Source organism: Cephus cinctus, unplaced genomic scaffold (assembly GCF_000341935.2).
Source record: "Cephus cinctus unplaced genomic scaffold, Ccin1 Ccin1_scaffold0504, whole genome shotgun sequence".
Lineage (NCBI taxonomy): Eukaryota > Metazoa > Arthropoda > Insecta > Hymenoptera > Cephidae > Cephus > Cephus cinctus.
Genome location: NW_014333171.1, coordinates 1 through 18,857, shown reverse-complemented (window position 1 = coordinate 18,857; position 18,857 = coordinate 1). Strand labels below are relative to the sequence as shown.

The 18,857-nt window shown below is 38.7% G+C and overlaps 2 protein-coding genes across 4 annotated transcripts; one reads left to right on the top strand and one right to left on the bottom strand.

The window, feature by feature from the left end:
• The first annotated feature begins 4 nt into the window (after positions 1–4).
• LOC107268251 (dynein heavy chain 7, axonemal) lies at positions 5–16,067 on the top strand. Its single transcript, XM_025085561.1, has 50 exons — positions 5–653; positions 724–1,165; positions 1,247–1,398; positions 1,479–1,632; positions 1,687–1,836; positions 1,949–1,975; positions 2,082–2,276; positions 2,344–2,720; positions 2,793–3,014; positions 3,097–3,394; positions 3,483–3,830; positions 3,902–4,167; positions 4,225–4,378; positions 4,449–4,675; positions 4,735–4,936; positions 5,031–5,265; positions 5,347–5,462; positions 5,528–5,806; positions 5,870–6,127; positions 6,197–6,481; positions 6,548–6,796; positions 6,865–7,210; positions 7,287–7,456; positions 7,523–7,654; positions 7,721–7,942; positions 8,033–8,484; positions 8,551–8,748; positions 8,819–8,966; positions 9,032–9,247; positions 9,310–9,792; positions 9,855–10,100; positions 10,162–10,391; positions 10,456–10,864; positions 10,937–11,311; positions 11,374–11,546; positions 11,600–11,845; positions 11,918–12,205; positions 12,270–12,461; positions 12,532–12,758; positions 12,840–13,210; positions 13,276–13,456; positions 13,527–13,715; positions 13,787–14,384; positions 14,453–14,663; positions 14,744–14,752; positions 14,826–14,843; positions 15,008–15,242; positions 15,304–15,455; positions 15,519–15,800; positions 15,861–16,067. Exons 1-50 carry the CDS (start codon positions 328–330, stop codon positions 16,065–16,067), a joined length of 12,168 nt encoding a protein of 4,055 aa, XP_024941329.1. The 5' UTR covers positions 5–327.
• Positions 14,857–18,154, bottom strand: LOC107268252 (adrenodoxin). Of its 3 annotated transcripts, none has more exons than XM_015740843.2 (5): positions 18,002–18,154; positions 17,190–17,456; positions 17,000–17,112; positions 16,662–16,794; positions 14,857–16,588 (listed from the first exon to the last, which is right to left on the bottom strand). In XM_015740843.2, the coding sequence occupies exons 2-5, from the start codon at positions 17,384–17,386 to the stop codon at positions 16,498–16,500; spliced, it is 534 nt and encodes a 177-aa protein (XP_015596329.1). In that variant the 5' UTR covers positions 17,387–17,456; positions 18,002–18,154; the 3' UTR covers positions 14,857–16,497. The 3 variants fall into 3 exon arrangements, with proteins under 3 accessions (XP_015596329.1, XP_015596330.1, XP_015596331.1); XM_015740844.2 differs by having other exon boundaries at positions 17,190–17,466; positions 18,002–18,153; XM_015740845.2 differs by having other exon boundaries at positions 17,190–17,419; positions 18,002–18,150.
• Between the last annotated feature and the right edge of the window lie 703 nt (positions 18,155–18,857).

Sequence of the window (18,857 nt, the reverse complement as noted above, 5' to 3'; positions counted from 1 at the left end):
CCTGGACATTATTACCTTGAAGGTGTACTTAATCATTCTCCTTGATAATTCCTCATGAACAAACCTAGGGAGAATGAAAAGGAGTTACGTCAGTTCCAGTAGGCAGTAGCCATGGCAACCCCGGTAACATCGCCATGGAAACCCCGTTATGAGATTAAAGTGAGGATTTGTTTCTATAATGCTTTACTCTAAAGCGTAAATTATTATCCAGATTGAATAGTGCTGCTATTGACTCTTCTGGCAGTTACCGAAGTGTCACTGTTACTGCTGTCAAGTTTTGAAATAATCAACGTGAAGTTTTAACGACATGAAGTAATATTCTGCATAATGGATTCGTCAACGGAGTCGAAAAGATCAAGTCAATACGAAAAGTCCAAAAGCTACCAAGAAGATATCAGTTTTGAAATTCAAGGACAACTTTCGAAATTATTTCCAACCAAAAATCCATTCCGCAACAAACATGAACTGTACGCAGAAAATAGTTGTAAGACGAAACCACGAACCGCACCTTGTGAGAAATCTAAGAGATGTGCAAAAAGAAAGCAAATTCATAAATTTTGTGAAAGTGACGAGCTTGAAGATCCTTTCGGGGAAGCTAATATTTTTTCCTTGCCGAGTGCTTTATTGGACTTTCCAAAAAAGAAAATTCCAAGGTTAGCCTTTAGCGAGGTATGGTTTTCTTTTTTTCTTCACCTCATAGAATTTCAATAATTCCCGTTTCAGAGTTCTCAGATGTACGCCGTCTAAAGAGCGTCGCGAGAAGGAACTGCTTTTCAAAATGAATTGCTATACGTCACTTCGCAAAAAACGTGAAGAGTTTAGACAGAATCTTGTCAGGATGATCATGGGACAGGATGACGACGACACTGTCAATATTCCTTCCGTGTGTGCAGGAAATTGGATAACTGACGAGGACAAGGAATTATTGAGATACTACTATTATATAACGCACGGTATAGATGACGTTCACGTAGGACCGATGGATTCTGCGGTGTTGAAAAAAATTTTGAATCTCGTACCCACGAAGTGGAAACAAAAGTTTAAAGATACAATGACTCAGGTTATTCAAGATGCGAAGGACGACTATGCGATTAGCGTCAAAAAGTCAATTGTCGATTTCGTTCTGCAGGATCCGATGAACGATATTTTTGAGGACGATGATAAGGTTTGCTGCATAAAAATCGTTTGAGGTGTCTTTGTTTTTTTTTTTTTTACGTGAATCTAGTAATATAATTAATTGTTTTAGGGTCCAATTTCCAAGGAAAATTACGAGATTAAACACTTCCCACCAGAGTTCGGTGTTCAGTATAGAAAAACAAGAGTAAAATTACAAAGGAACCTCCATCTGTATCATCCTTGTATGAGAAGAACTTTGGATCTATGGTTTAGTGAATTCGAGTAAGATCAATTATATGATTATCGATAATTGATTTGGCAATATTGATACCACGTTTTAATATCGAAATTCCATATCTTAGGACAATGAGGCTCATCGATAGGAAAGTTTTGGAGTCAACTCACCAGACATACGATCTCGTAGTCTTCGAATATAATTATTTACAAATGGCTGAGAAATCTAGAGACAAATTGTGCAATGATTGGCTTCCGAGAATATACAATATTTTTTTAACGGTATGAAATTTTCATCCATGGCTAACACACATTTATTTACGTAATCTTCCTTAGGGATACAAAAAGGGTCTGTTACCAAATGACACGAACGAGACGAAGATGCGAAAGTTTTACAATTGTCTTGCGATAATAATGGAATCTCACCTACAAAGTTTGTGTCTCAGATCAATGGAGGATTATGTCGACTTTCTTATGGACGTCGGTGTAAGTTGATAAACTGTATTCAATGAACTTTACGCGTAGACATTCGACCAATTTTTTTGTCGCATTTTTTTAAACCAAAAATACCTCACTTTCTCAACGCACTTTCACGCAGACGAGAGGATCGAGAAATCAAAAGATAGTAAGTTATAACTCAATTAAATAGATTGCCGCTTATTTTCAACTAAACTTTCGACTGTCCATACAACTGTAATAAATTAACAATTTACAACGGGTTCTTTAAAAAGTATAGCAATTGCGGATTCAACATAAACGTCGTGATAAGAAACAAGGCTGTGGGATTTGATCCATCGTTTAAAGCTTTCATTGATACATTGCTGATGCTTCTTAATACGCTGTACGAGTCCGTTTCTGGATATCCACGATTAGAGATGAAATTATACGACATGGATAGTAGTAGTGCTAATCCACCGGTATTGAAGGTAATGATCAATCACTGAAATTAACAAATCATTCTCCACATTTGCCTGTACTCAATTTTGAAAACAGCCCATAGTTTTGCCAGAAATTTTGGACGCGCATACACAAAACATCATAGAGCTCATACAAGAGCATCGAATAGGACCGGAACTGCAAGTTCAAGACTTTGACAGATATATCTCCCTGATAAACGACGACGACGAGATACTTGTGAAAGAATTTCTGGCAGCCGATCCGCCACACACTTTTGAAGAATATGGAGCGATGATCGGCAAATATCACGAACTCGCAAGAAACATTTCAACTGCTTTTCATCGTACTTTGTTCACTGGATTGTACGAAGTTCACCGAGCCCACTTGATGGAACACATGGCAAGTGTGGCTAATGTTCATAAGGAGTCGTTGCTGAACCAAATGATTGCCGATTACCAACATAAGTCCCGAGCGTGAGTCTATCAGAAATTAGGACCATTATTAGAGATCCTTACTGTTGCTGCGATAATAAAATAATTATGAAGTATAGGGGAAGAGTATCAAGCTATTGCTGATCAAGCACTCAGCACTCCTCCGAATACTGCTGAATTAATGGAGCTTACTGCTTTTGTGCAAAAAGCCGAAAACGAACTGGTTTACGAATTGGAGAACCGTCTTAGGGAAGTCATGAAATATATTTTATTTTTATCGGATTATACGCTGTTAACGCCTGTTGAAATAAAAACGAACAACTTTGCATTCCAGTGGTAAGTATTTTGTTAGTTGTAAGTATTGCTCGTTACGTTAGGATTTAGTTTATTGTTGATACACTGAAAATTCAATACCAAGGTACCATCGCATGACGTCCGTATTTGAGGAGCATCGCAGAATAATTTCTAGCAAAACGGGCGAATATCAAGATGCGTTACTCATGAGAATCGAAAAATTCAAGCAGGACTTGGAATTATATTGGAAGCAGTGTAACGAGATTCAGTACTGGGGAAACATCGAAGAGATTTTTCGCTATAGGAAGAAAGCTACGAGTCTTGAAAATCGATTGATCACTGCTATGGAAACTATTGATAGATTTAATGAAGAGGAACAAATGTTCGGTTGGGAATTGTCGCAATATCCATTGAGAAAGAAGGTAAATCCAACATCGATTGGATACCAATAACTAATACTTGAACTTAATCAGATATTAGATATAATGTGATTATTGAAAAATTAAACAGATAGCAGACAGATTATCACCATACAAAAAACTGTTCGACGCAGCTTGCGATTTTTTGTCAAATTACAACAAATGGATGGAGTCAATGGTTGGTTCTCACGATCCCGAGGAAATCGATACCGAGACCGGTATAGCCTATCGTACCATAGCGAAATTAGAGAAAACCTTTGGGGAACCAGCAATTCGAAAACTGGCGGAAACAGTCAAAATGAAAATAGAAGATTTTCGAGAACACATGTCCATAGTGACGACTCTTGGAAATCCAGGAATGAAAGGTCGTCACTGGGAACAAGTTTCCGAAATCGTTGGGTTTCCTATTAAAGTCGATCAAAGTATGACGTTGGCTAAAGTACGTAGCATATTATCTGAACTTGTTGATTATCCAGTAATGAATTTTTACACGAAAATTCAAATCACCAGATAATTGACTTCGGCCTGGACGATTATGTATCGAAATTCGACGGGATTTCCGAGGCAGCAACGAAGGAAAGCAATTTGGAAAAGGCCTTACTTAAAATGCATGCCGATTGGACTGACATCGAGTTCACTGTGAATCCATATCGAGACACGGGAACTTTTGTAATTGCCAGTGTCGATGAAATTCAATTATTATTGGACGATCATCTGACGAAGGCACAGACCATGAAGAATTCCTTGTACATAAAACCATTCGAAAAGGAAACACTGTGAGTCTTTGCGCTATAATGAAATTCCTTTCCTTTTCTGACCTTATTAACTTTTAGAGAATGGGAGGCAAAGCTGCACCTGCTGCAGGATATTATAGATTATTGGCTCAAAGTCCAATCAACGTGGATGTACCTGGAACCGATATTTTCTTCGCCAGATATTCAGCAGCAAATGCCTGAAGAAGGACGCCGTTTCAGCGCTGTCGATAAAGTTGGTTCAACTCGATATTAAATTAGTTCTCATAAGACTTTACGTAACGTGCTCATTAAACTTTGCACAGATCTGGAGAGACATCATGTCATACGTTGTAGCAGATCCTAAAGTGATGTCGGTAGTCGAGATAGATAAGATGTTGGATAGATTGAAGAAAAGCGCGGGGTTGCTGGAATTGATACAGAAAGGCCTTAATGATTATCTCGAAAAGAAGAGACTGTTCTTTCCACGATTCTTCTTCTTGTCCAATGACGAGCTTTTGGAAATTCTATCGGAAACGAAAGATCCTACGAGGTACTGACGATAAATAAGTTTGGCGTTATTTTAAAACTAATTCTTAAACTTTGGTACAGGGTTCAACCGCACTTGAAGAAATGCTTCGAAGGCATCGCTAAACTTAGTTTCACTGAAGCGATGGAAGTAACAATGATGAAATCTTCAGAGGGTGAAGAAGTTGCGCTTGAAAATATTATAGATACTGCAGCTGCACGTGGTCAAGTTGAAAAGTGGCTGATCGAATTAGAATTCGAGATGAAGAAAAGTGTCAGGGCTCAGGTAGGTCAAGTTTTTCGGATACTGGATTTGAATCGATCGAGCTGGACCTAATAAAGATGTATAATCTACTTTGGTCCATACCAACGAAATGAAGGTGATAAGAGCCAAGGATGCATATTTGAAAAAATCTCGAAGCCGATGGGTGCTCGAATGGCCTGGTCAAACAGTTCTTTGCATAAGTCAGCTTTACTGGACCACTGACGTCACTTCTTCTTTCCCAAAAGGGCCTGATGGCCTCAAAGAATATATCGACGCGTGCAACAATGAATTAAATCAAATCATTGTGCTTGTACGTGGAAAATTATCCACGCAAAATCGCACAACTTTAGGTAATTCCAATTTGTCGGTTAGAATAGCTAGAAGATCAAAATGAGGATCGTTTATGAACCACCAAACATTTTCTGATGCAGAAGCATTAGTCACTCTTGATGTGCATGCTCGGGACGTGCTTGTTGGATTATGGGAGCAGAATGTTGAAAATGAAAATGACTTTAAATGGCTGTGCCAATTGCGATACTACTGGATGGTATGATAGATGATAACTTCAAATTTCCTGTAGTGCTTCATAATTTTCTTTTCTTCTCTTAATAGAATGACAATCTGGTGACGATGATGATCAATTCATCTCTGAAGTATGGTTACGAGTATCTGGGTAATACGTCACGTCTCGTTATAACGCCATTAACAGATAGATGCTATCGTACACTTTTTGGAGCATTGAGTCTTCATCTGGGTGGTGCACCGGAAGGCCCTGCCGGAACCGGAAAGACCGAAACCACAAAGGATCTAGCAAAGGCAGTTGCCAAGCAATGCGTTGTATTCAATTGCTCAGAAGGACTGGATTACATTGCACTTGGAAAATTCTTTAAGGTACGGTTATCCCTGTGTGATTAGAATCTCGTGTCATTTGATCTAACAATTGGAACTGGTCAGGGTCTCGCGTCATGTGGTGCATGGTCATGTTTCGATGAGTTCAATCGAATTGATCTAGAAGTTCTGTCCGTGGTGGCTCAGCAAATATTAACAATCCAAAGAGCAATTAATTCTGGAAAATCAACACTAGTTTTTGAGGGTACTGAACTCAAATTGGATCCAACTTGTGCTGTTTTTATAACTATGAATCCAGGATACGCAGGACGCTCGGAACTTCCTGATAATCTTAAAGCACTTTTCCGATCAGTAGCCATGATGGTCGGTATAAATAAAATAAAGAAAAATCATTCGTCAAAGTCACTTATCAACATGCCACGATCATTTTAGGTACCCGATTACGGACTGATTGCTGAGAATACTTTGTACTCTTATGGATTCTACAATGCTCGTCCACTCTCGATAAAAATCGTAATGGCCTACAGACTTTGCTCTGAACAATTGTCGAGTCAGAGTCATTACGATTATGGGATGAGAGCTGTCAAGTCAGTTCTTATAGCTGCCGGTAACTTGAAACTGAAATATCCGAATGAGAATGAAGATATACTGATGCTCCGCAGCATAAATGATGTCAATCTTCCTAAATTTCTAAGTCACGACTTGCCGCTCTTTCATGTAAGATAAGTCATGCAATCTATATTAGTAATTTTTATATTGCTATATTGAATATTGTTGGCTTAGGGTATCGCATCTGATCTTTTTCCTAATGTGGTGCTTCCTGATCCTGATTACACGGATTTGAATTCCTGTACATACGACGCTTGTGCTGAAGCTAATATGCAATGCGTTCCTGTATTCTTGGAGAAAATTCATCAGATTTACGAAATGATGATCGTACGTCATGGTTTCATGATTGTTGGTTATCCATTTGGTGGAAAGACTTCAGCTTACAAAATACTTGCAAAAGCACTGGAACTCTGCGAGGAGCGAGTGAGTGTTAAGAGAAGAAGAATGAAACTGAAAATGAATTTATTATTTGTACTAATTAATCCCCTCAGAGTCTGATGAACGAGCATAAAGTCGAAACAGCCATCATCAATCCAAAATCTATTACTATGGGTCAATTATACGGACAGTTTGATCCAGCATCTCACGAATGGAGCGATGGAATATTGGCTGTTAATTATCGAACTTTTGCAGTATCTACAAATGAAAATAGAAAGTGGCTAATATTCGATGGACCAATTGATGCTGTGTGGATTGAAAATATGAACACCGTTTTGGATGATAATAAAAAGTTGTGCCTTATGAGTGGTGAAATCATACAATTGGCTCCTACGACCAATTTGATATTCGAGCCAATGGACTTGGAAGCTGCATCACCTGCTACAGTCTCTCGTTGTGGTCAGTTGAATTTAAGCGATTTATCAGCTTGACAAATTTCTAAATTCAAACATTCAATTCAAACGACACACTGTAGGAATGATTTACATGGAACCTTCTGCACTCGGATGGGAACCTTTGTTAAGGTCTTGGATCCAAACGACTCCTGAGGTATTGACCGATTGGTTGAAGAATTTCATGATCGATAGTCTCTTCTTGAGATTTTGCAAACCACTTATTCATCTTCTACGCCGTGGAGATGTCAGGGTAAATTATTTTTTACCGCCATTAATTTTAAGATGACGGAATTATAAGGACTTTTTTTTTTGTCAGGAAATGTGTCCAATGCCAGATTCAAATCTCTTGCGATCCGTGACATATCTTATGGACTGTTTCCTGGCAGATTATAATGATGAAAAAGTCATTGAAAACCTAACTGATCTAGACTTACGTGCGCAAATAGAGGTCTGTAGCCAAACTGTTGATTAAATTCAAAGAATTGATTTTTTGGATTTTCCTATCAATTTTTAGGGTTCATTTTTCTTCTCGTGCATCTGGGCCATGGGCGGAACGTTGGAAGCGAAGTGCAGAGAAAAATTTAGTCTTCTGTTTCACGGCCTTTTGGAAAAGGAATTTCCAGTAGCTCTTCTAACACAATTCCAATTGACTGAGCCAATTCCACCCCCAATAAAACCATACATATTCATAATGCCAAAGGACGGTCTCGTGTTCGACTACAGATTCATTAAAGAGGTAAATTTTACTGGTTATCGTAAAACAAGAAATGAAATTAAAGCTTTTAAGCTTGCGCAATCAGTATTCTCATTGAATGATTTTCTTCAGGGTAAAGGAAAATGGAAACAGTGGTCGGACGAATTGCTAAATGCACCGCCAATTCCGCGTGATATACCAGTCAATCAAATAATAGTACCAACCGTAGAAACTATACGATACACCAATCTCTTTCAATTATTGGTACAAAATCAGAAGCCGGTACTTTTTGTCGGTCCAACCGGTACTGGAAAGTCTGTCTACATAATAGACTTTTTACTGAAGAAAAACAACACTACCGTCTATAAACCCCTTTTCATAAATTTCTCTGCGCAAACGACTGCCAATCAAACGCAAGATATTATTATGAGCAAATTGGATAAAAGGAGAAAGGGTGTTTACGGGCCACCTATTGGAAAGCGATGGGTCATCTTTGTCGATGACGTTTCTATGCCCATGAAGGAAACGTACGGAGCACAGCCACCCATCGAATTGCTCAGACAATGGCTAGATCATTGGCAATGGTAGATATATGATTAACGAAATTATTAATAAATCCAGTGCAAAAACAAAAATAATTTTTCTGATAGGTACGACAGAAAGGAGATCACTCCAATTAAGTTAATTGAAATTCAATTAATGTGTGCCATGGGACCACCAACTGGTGGTGGTAAAGATGTGACGCCCAGATTCAAAAGACACTTCTTTACCTTAACCATTTCTGATTTTGAAGATGACGTAATGATTACTATATTCAGTAAGATCGTTCTTTGGCACCTTGATACAAGGTATGTAAAAGATCATGACCCTCAATGGATGACTAGTTCTATAATTGATGATTTTTTTTTTTCTTTTTAGAGGGTTTAGCAAAGACTTTGATCCTTGCATCGATCAAATAGTATTAGCGACTTTGGATATCTATAAGGAGAGTCTACAGAATTTATTGCCAACACCCACAAAGTCTCATTACCTTTTTAACCTTCGTGATTTTTCCAGAGTCATACAGGTAATGAAATATTAATGAAATTGTCTCTAAAATACATTAGGGCAGTTCTAATTATATGATCTTAGGGTGTTCTTTTATCCGTTCCTGAAACAATGCCCAATCTGGTCAGCATGAAAAGACTGTGGGTTCATGAAGTGCTAAGAGTATTTGGTGACAGACTAGTCGACGACAGTGATATTACCTGGCTGATACAACAACTACATGTAACAGTCAAAGAATTTATGGAATTAAATATGGACGATATGTTTAGAGACCTCACCGATAATTCCGAATCTCCTCAAGTGAGTATAAAATTTGCTAATTTCGACATACTGTATATTAATTATACTGATCCCTGTCTCAGGTGGGCGATGCCGAACTGAGAAACTTATTGTATTGTGACTTTAGCGATCCGAAGGCAGATATTCGTTTGTATCAGGAAGTGCAGGATTTGGAAGCGCTTCGTTCGATAGTGGAAGTGTACCTAGTTGAATTTAATTCTATGACAAAAAAACCAATGAACCTTGTTCTATTTCGTTTTGCTATTGAGCATTTATCAAAGATATGTCGAATCATTAAACAACCGAGAAGTCACGCGTTGTTGGTTGGTGTCGGTGGTTCTGGTAGACAATCATTGACCAGATTGGCATCTCATATTTCCGACTATGACGTGTACCAAGTTGAAATTAGTAAACAGTATGGCATGTACGAATGGCACGAAGATATAAAGACTGTACTGAAGAAAACAACAGCAACGGAATTGCATTCGACTTTCTTGTTCACCGATACTCAAATAAAGGAGGAAAGCTTTCTTGAGGACATCAGCAACATGCTGAATTCAGGCGAGGTATTGGACAGGATTATGAAGCAGCAAAAAAGTGTATATGAATTTTCACGCTGCTGTTTCAGGTTCCAAATATATTCAATGCTGACGAGAAGGCTGAGATTTGTGAGAAAATGCGACAGATCGATCGTCAACGAGAGCGAACTCAGCAAACTGATGGAAGTCCAGTTGCCCTTTTTAATCTGTTTATACAAATAGCACGTGAGCAGCTGCATATTGTATTAGCAATGTCACCGATTGGAGATGGATTTCGCAATAGGATCAGAAAGTTTCCAGCCTTGGTTAATTGCTGTACCATAGATTGGCTACAGGTAATCGGATCTTTGTATAGAAGTAAGGACAAGGTGGAATACAAATGTATTTGTCTAACAGCCATGGCCGGACGACGCTCTGTTAGCAGTGGCCACAAGATTCCTTGGGGAAATTGAACTGACAGATGACGAAAGAAAATCCGGCATTGAAATGTGTCAATTCTTTCATATATCAACCCAGAATTTGAGTAATGAATTTTTGACGCGTCTTGGCAGATATAATTACGTCACGCCAACCTCTTATCTGGAGATGATAAACACTTTCAAAGATTTATTAGAAAAAAAACGGAGGTACCCAATGAACTTTTCTTTGTTTCTTCTACGCGTTATTTATACTCATTTATTTTGTGAACAGCGACGTGATACTAGCTAAGGGTCGGTACGAGGGTGGTCTGGGCCGACTTGATGGCACAAACAGTCAAGTGCAAGAGATGCAGGAGACTTTAAAAAATTTGCAACCACTGCTGGTTACTGCGGCTCAGGATGTGCAACGCATCTTAGTTAACGTCGAGAAGGAAAGTACAGAAGTGGCGGAGATTGAGAAGACTGTCAAAGTTGACGAAGAGGCTGCCATGGAAGTGGCAGCGCATGCAGCGGAAATAAAAGCAGAGTGCGATGCTGATCTTGCTGAAGTTATACCAGTTTTGAATCGTGCAAATGCAGCACTTAATACATTGACTACAGCTGACATAGCAGTTGTCAAGACCATGAAGAATCCACCAGCTGGTGTCAAACTGGTTATGGAAACAATCTGCATTCTTAAGGTGAAATAAGAGAATGTTGTTCGTGCGATATGATACTTTTGGAATTGAGGTTAAGAAGGATTTTTAATACAGGAAGTCAAGCCGGAACGAATACAACAGCCGGATGGAAAACTAGTCGACGATTATTGGAAAGCTTCTTTAAAAGTATTGGGAGACATGAAGTTTCTTGATTCCCTCTTGAATTTTGACAAAGACAATATTCCTGAGCGTGTCATAGAAAAAATTCGTAAAGACTATTTTACGAATATCAATTTCGATCCGGAAAAAATTAAGACTGCTTCTACGGCCTGCGAAGGGCTTTGCAAATGGGTTTATGCAATAGCAGAGTACGATGTGGTGGCTCGGGTTGTCAATCCGAAAAAGAAAGCACTTGCCGAGGCACAAGCACTCTACAACACTGCTATGGCTGAGTTGAATGTGAAACGCGAACAACTTCGGCAGATTCAGGTACGGATGTGATTTATTGCTATTTTGTGAAAAGTAGGAAATATTAATTATTACGTTGTCAGGCAAAATTGACAGTTCTCGAAGAAGTACTGAGAGCGCGAAAGGCTGATTATCAAGCGATGACTGACAAGGTTGCCGATTGCGAGCAAAAATTGAAACGTGCCGAAGAACTGATTGGCGGTTTAGGTGGAGAATATACCCGGTGGTCAGAGGCTGCCAAGGAGTTGGGTGAAAGGTAATGATTATGGTGAAAATGATGGGCTATGAAATAAATGACAATAATTGAAGGTACTACCGCTTGACTGGGGATGTTATAATTGCATCTGGGATCGTGGCTTATCTTGGTCCATTTACGATGCCGTTTAGAATTCAACAAATAGAATCTTGGATAAAACTTTGCACCGACTTGAAAGTCATTTGTACTCAAGATTTTCAATTACGCGAGGTCTTGGGTGATCCAGTATTAATAAGATCTTGGAATATATTTGGATTACCCAGCGACTCCTTTTCGATAGACAATGGGATTATTGTGAAGTAAGAATTTTTCAATTATAATATAATTATCAAAAATTCTACTGTCAACGATATTAACGTGATTCTATTTAGAAATGCTAGAAGATGGCCGCTCATGATAGATCCTCAAAGTCAGGCCAACAAATGGGTAAAGAATATGGAGAAGCAGAATAACATGAGCATCATTCGTCTCACACAGAGCGACTATGCGAGAGTTTTGGAAAATGCAATACAATTCGGTCAACCAATATTGCTTGAAAATGTTGGCGAGGAACTGGATGCGATGTTGGAGCCAGTATTGCTCAAGCAAACTTTTAAACAAGGCGGAGCAATCTGCATAAAACTGGGAGATTCTGTAATAGAGTACAACAAAGACTTCAGGTAAAATTTTATAAAATACAGAATCAACTAATTTTTATAAACTTCTTTCAAAACGTACTTTCAGGCTTTACATAACAACTAAACTAAGAAATCCTCACTACTTGCCCGAAATTGCTGTCAAGGTGACTCTACTGAACTTTATGATAACGCCAAGTGGATTGGAAGATCAATTGTTGGGTATTGTAGTAGCAAAGGAAAGACCAGATTTAGAATCTGAAAAAAATGCCCTCATTATTCAGGGAGCTACCAATAAAAAGTATGTCAAAGAAAGAAAAAGAGATGCACCCAAAATTTCCGTCCGTCACAAACAAACATATTCTGTACAGGTTGCTTAAGGAAACTGAAGATAAAATCTTAGAAGTTTTGTCAGTAGCCGAAGGCAATATTTTGGAAGACGAAGAAGCAATAAATGTCTTGACATCTTCAAAAGTATTGAGCAATGATATACACGTGAAGCAGGCAGCTGCAGAAATCACTGAAAAGTCAATAGATGCTGCACGACTTCAGTACACACCAATTGCCGTGTACTCAACCGTATTGTTCTTCACAATTGGTACAATAATAATTTTCTTCCCAACTGCACGGATCCTAAATTACAATAGACTATCAGATAATTTTAATTAATTCATTACAGCTGTCCTGGCAAACATAGATCCAATGTACCAATATTCATTGACGTGGTTTGTTAATCTTTTCAAAATGGCTATCGACAATACCGAACCCGATGAAAACATTGAGATACGCCTAAAGGAACTGACCAAATATTTCACATACTCTTTGTACGTGAACATATGCAGATCCTTGTTCGAAAAAGACAAGCTACTGTTTGCTTTACTGCTGGTAGTCAATTTGTTAAACAAACAAGATAAAATATCTATGGTTCAATGGATGTTTCTACTGACTGGCGGAGTGGGGTTGGATAATCCATATCCAAATCCAGCACCTTGGCTGCCAATTAAATTGTGGAATGAACTATGTCGATTAGACGACGTGTCGGGATACAAAGTCAGTCCGAAAAATAACCTCATTGTAATAATGAATATTATAAAACACAATGACGCGACTTACAGGGAATCAGAGAAGCCTTTGCGAAGAATATAGAAGCGTGGAAAAAGTTATTTGATTCGAAGGAGCCACAATCTTTGGATTTACCAGCGCCATTCAACGATCTTACGCAATTTCAAAAAATGTTAATTCTAAGATGCATTCGGCCTGACAAAGTGATACCAGCTATTCGGAACTTCGTGGAGGGTACTTATTCGATGCATAAATCATCATAATTCATGAGTATCATTCATGTGAAATTCATTAACCGTTTCAGTTGAACTTGGACCTCCATTCGTAGATCCTCCACCGTTCGATCTAGCCTCATCTTATGCAGACTCTCATTGCTGTGTGCCGCTGATATTTGTTTTAACGCCAGGAGCAGATCCCGCACAATTGTTATTAAAATTCGCAGATGATCAAGGCTTTGGAGCAAATCGTTTATTCTCTTTATCACTTGGTCAAGGTATTCTTAGTATCATCGAATTATCTGTACCGCTAATAATTCTCGATATCTTATCAGAAGATATTTTACAGGTCAAGGTCCCATAGCTGTGCGTTTGATAAACGACGGCGTCAAGTATGGTAATTGGGTCGTGCTTCAAAACTGTCATTTGGCAAAAAGCTGGATGAGTACCCTTGAAAAAATTTGTGAGGGTTTATTACCAGACACTATACATCCTGACTTTCGATTATGGTTAACCAGTTACCCAGCCGAACATTTTCCGGTATCTGTGCTCCAAAATGGTATAAAAATAACAAACGAACCGCCCAAGGGTCTCCGAGCAAATATCATCAGATCTTATTTAAGCGATCCGATCTCGGATCCCGAATTTTTTGAGTCGTCCAAACAAAGCGATTTTTTCAAAAAGCTCCTGTATTCTCTTTGCTTCTTTCATGCCATTGTGCAAGAGAGACGACACTTTGGTCCCATTGGCTGGAACACGCCGTATGAATTTAACGAAACTGACTTGAGGATCAGTGTCTTACAATTAAATATTTTTCTTAATCAATACGATGACGTGCAATTCGAAGCACTTAAATATTTGACTGGAGAATGTAATTATGGTGGGAGAGTCACTGACGAATGGGACAGAAGGACCTTGAATACGATTTTGGCAAAATTTTACTCCAAGTATGTCTGCCAGACTCAGTGTCGAGTAGTTTAATAATTTCTTGAACATCATTTTTTTATATTCACAGAGAAGTCTTAGAGGAAGATAGATATTACTTTGACGCTGAATCAAATATTTATTATTGTCCAAACGCAAAGGAATATGATGCCTATATGGAGTACACTAAGAAGTTACCATTGACTACAGCACCTAGTGTCTTTGGGATGAATGAAAATGCAGACATCATCAAAGATCAAAACGAGACGGACGTGCTGTTCGCATCGACTCTGCTCACTCAGGTACAAATGAAAATGTTCTGCTTATTATGGATCAATCTGTTTTTCGCAATTATAAGCTCAAATATTTTCACGCGGCTCAGGATCGAACAGTAAGTATAAGTAATAAACCAACAAGGACGTAATAAACTTCTTAATGCTTTTTGTTTCATTAAAAATTATCAGGATCAATGGGAGCTGAAGGTAAGCATACATATATGATCATAAAAACAAAACGCATCATTTTCATTTTTTAAATCATGACTTTACATGTCTGACATTTAGATTCTAAAGGTAAGGGCGTTACGAATGCTGACCCTATGAAATTACTGTGAAATTAAAATTTTACACGTTCTTACATCCTACAGGAAATGTCGACCACTGGACCAGGTGAAAAATCTGGAGACGACGTGGTTTTTGCAGTGACGAGTGACATTTTAAAAAAGTTACCACAAGACTTCGATCTGGTGGCTGCTCTTGAAAAGTATCCAACGTCTTACAACCAGAGTATGAATACTGTGCTGGTACAGGAAATGGGAAGATTTAATAAATTGTTGCAGTGTATAAGAGGCAGTCTGGTTAACGTACAAAAAGCTATAAAAGGTATAACCTAGTGCGATCACGAATGATTTTAACAACATTCAATAAAACTATTAATTTACAGGCCTAATTGTACTTTCATTCGAACTCGAAGAAGTTGTCGGTGCAATTTTAACTGGAAAAATTCCAACTTTATGGATGCGCCGTTCCTATCCATCTTTAAAACCACTGGGCAGCTACGTCAATGATTTTTTGGAACGCTTACAATTCTTACAAGTAAGCAATTTAACAATTTCGACAAACGAATATGAAAACTCAATACGAAAAATTTCTTTGTAGAAGTGGTATGAGAATGGGCCACCGATTACATTTTGGATTTCGGGATTTTATTTTACACAAGCTTTTCTGACTGGTGCCAGACAGAACTATGCTAGAAAATATCACATACCAATTGATCTTTTGGTATATGATTTTGTGACACTAAAGGAAACTGTTTTTCAAACTCCGCCTGAAGACGGAGTATATATTTATGGATTATTTTTGGATGGAGCCAGATTCAATATGGATAAAATGGTCGTGGATGAAAGCCTACCGAAAGTTTTATACGAAAACGTGCCACACGTGAGTTTTCCTGCGAATGATTGATATGATTGATTTTAACTAATATATTAATTTCTATAGATTTGGTTAGTTCCCATGAAGAAGGAAGACGTCGCTGTGAGGCAAACCTATACGTGTCCGGTTTACAAAACCAGCGAGCGCCGTGGTGTACTTTCTACTACCGGACATTCTACAAATTTTGTAATTGCCATGTGGCTTCCAACTGAGAAATCACAAGAGCATTGGATAATAAGAGGTGTAGCAATGCTTTGTCAATTAACGCAATAACCGCGAGGTTGAATATAAATACCATAAGTAACTTTAAAACTTATATAATTTCGAACATCATATAATGTCATTTATGATTTCTCAATATCGAGGAATTTCGATAAAAACAAAAGAGCTTAGTAATTAATCAAAATATCCAATTTCACAAAATTCTCACATGATATACAAACAGCTGTCTTAACAATCAAGATCAGTGCGTACGGGTGAAAATGATTAAAACAAAAAAGGTATCATTACTCATCTCAATGAAACATGGACTTTAAAGGATCTATACATAAATTATAACAAACAAGGCCGAAACCGACTTCTTGTTTGAACGTAAAATAGACTATTCACCACAAACACGCGCTACGTACTTGTCATTAACTATAACGCAACAGCCAAGCTCCGGCTCGAACTGCGCACTAGCATTAACTACATTACACATTCGTTACGCTCTCGCGTCGTTTACGGTAGAAGGAACTTTGACTTCCAATCCGTCAAGATTCTTTGTCAAGATCACTTGGCAGCCAAGTCTAGAACTGAAGGAATAATTTTAATGAACACAATATTCTATTCGGTTGAAAAAAAAAAGATACGTATACGATAACGCACGTTTCAGAAAGTTCATATGCTAAATCCAACATGTCCATCTCCTCGTCCGTTGGTTTATCAGGTAATGCGTCGTAAACATCCTTTGGCAATATTAAATGACACGTACTGCATGTTAAAGTCCCTTCGCACGCACCTTAAAATTAAATGCAAGTTATGTAACGGTATAAAAGACGCAGCGACTATCGGGTACCAGATTTGGCCACCTAGCGCGATTACTAAGAGTACAACAATTTACGAGACGAGTCGCCAGTCTCGAGTCGCGCTTGGGAACCAAATCCGAACCCTACTGATTTCATTATTCCTTATTCAAATGATGCCAATGACGACACAAGGCGTACCAAATCCATCCAAATCAATTTCGTTATTTACTACAACGTCAAGCAAACTGTCTCCTTCCTTTCCCTTAGTCTCGATTCTCTCGCCGTTAGCTCTGACAAATGTCACTTTTACTCTAAAAATAAATAACAGCATTACGTTTCATAAAAATTCACTGTTCAAAGACCGTAGGAATAAATTTTTCAGACTTACTCTGCTTTTTCACTTAGAGGTTGTGTCGTCGACACATTTCTGCGCAGCAAATTTCTAATTCTTGGACTTGAAGTTCCTGCGGAATTTTCTAAGGCAACGTTTGAAAACGATGGTTGAAAAAATGTCAGTCCTCCCAATGCACGACATCTTCTTATCAATGACATCGTTGTGGCGATTGTCATGATCTTCGTCTTCATCAACGTAGCCGTACAGTCTCAACTCCAAACTACCTGTCAACGTGACCGCACAGTGTCAACTCCAAACTACCTGTATGATTCTGTATTAGCACATGGTACAAAGCAGTGATGAGTAGGGGGATTGCCAATGTGCGTGTTTTTCGTGGCCTCACTTTTATTCTGGTTTCGGCGCGCCACCTTAGCGGAGAGCCCTCGAAGCCAGTTGCACGTTCTTGATTGGTCGAATATATATAGTAATACTACGCGTGAGAATCTGGAGTCCGTAGTTTGGCGCGTCGACGCGCCACCTGAACGGGAATCTCGAACTAGTTCCACGGTTTGATCCCCACGAGGATCCTGCCCTAAGGTGGTCCGCCGAAACCAGAATAAAAGTGAGGCCACGAAGCATAGGCCCATTGGCAATCTGCCTACTCGTCTCTGGTACAAAGTAACCGAATGAGACTACGACCTAAAACGTATTTCAGACAGACTTTAAAGAGATTGATTAACTATGTGAAAGAATGTTACTATGAGGAGACAGGCAACGATTTCAATAGGTCATGCTCAGTCAAATATGATTTTAGTAGGAATGGGAATGTAAGGAGAATTTTACAAGATGTTGTAGTAAATACGTACCTCCTGTGTCATCTACTACTAGAGAGATATCGATATTCAGCTTGCGGTTTGGTCTTCGTCATGTTCATTTATATTGAATGTCAATGTCACTGCACGTTGTCTCATTCATTCACACGCGATTTGACCTATGAATATGTGGCCATAGAGGGGAAATACGAGCTAGAAGATCAGAGATCAGTAGGGAGATGCACAACGCTACGGTTTCAGGCGATACCAAAAACATGAAGCTAAATCCTAGCGGCGAGTCCGGGAATAGAATTTTGTGATCATCGCCTCCGTCGATAACGCATATCCCGTCGTAGCCGAGCTGAACGTGATCACGAACGGGCAGCCTGGCGGGCAGAGTCCTCCGCTACTTATCGCTGGTTCCCAAAGCAACACTTAGAACGAGACAACTCATCGGATATAGTCTAAATACTTTTTTTCTTTGCAATCCTAAATTCGATCGCACAGTGTAAGCTCGGTAAGTTTAATATGACAAAAGCAAGCAACTCGTGTCTGCCTGCACTGAAGCGTATTATGCCACAAGCATATTTAATACATATTTTACCGATATTGCGTAGCAGAACGATTGTTGAAACCTATCAGGAATTCTAGAACTTCTCGAGAACTATTGAAAAAGCCTATTGTTGAATCATTTTCAAGAGATTTTAAAAAAGTGCGACGCTGGAGCTGACATCCGTGTAGCACCTCCATTTTTGTAATGTTAATATAATATGTATTATATGTATTAATATAATATATATAATTATGTATTTTAATAGAGAGTCCACAGTGGTGTTCTCTCGTCGGTGCGCTATAAACGCAGAATTGGCAAAATCCAGAAGACTCGCGTGGACGAGGAAAAATTATTTAG

Coding starts and splice junctions, on each gene's coding strand:
- LOC107268251 (XM_025085561.1), top strand. CDS start 328: ATGGATTCGTCAACGGAGTCGAAAAGATCAAGTCAATACGAAAAGTCC. Junction 1,399..1,478: donor CTATGGTTTAGTGAATTCGA/GTAAGATCAATT, acceptor TCCATATCTTAG/GACAATGAGGCTCATCGATA. Junction 8,749..8,818: donor CTTTGGCACCTTGATACAAG/GTATGTAAAAGA, acceptor TTTTCTTTTTAG/AGGGTTTAGCAAAGACTTTG.
- LOC107268252 (XM_015740843.2), bottom strand. CDS start 17,386: ATGAAGACGAAGATCATGACAATCGCCACAACGATGTCATTGATAAGA. Junction 17,113..17,189: donor CCTCTAAGTGAAAAAGCAGA/GTAAGTCTGAAA, acceptor ATTTATTTTTAG/AGTAAAAGTGACATTTGTCA. Junction 16,795..16,999: donor AATTGATTTGGATGGATTTG/GTACGCCTTGTG, acceptor TTTAATTTTAAG/GTGCGTGCGAAGGGACTTTA.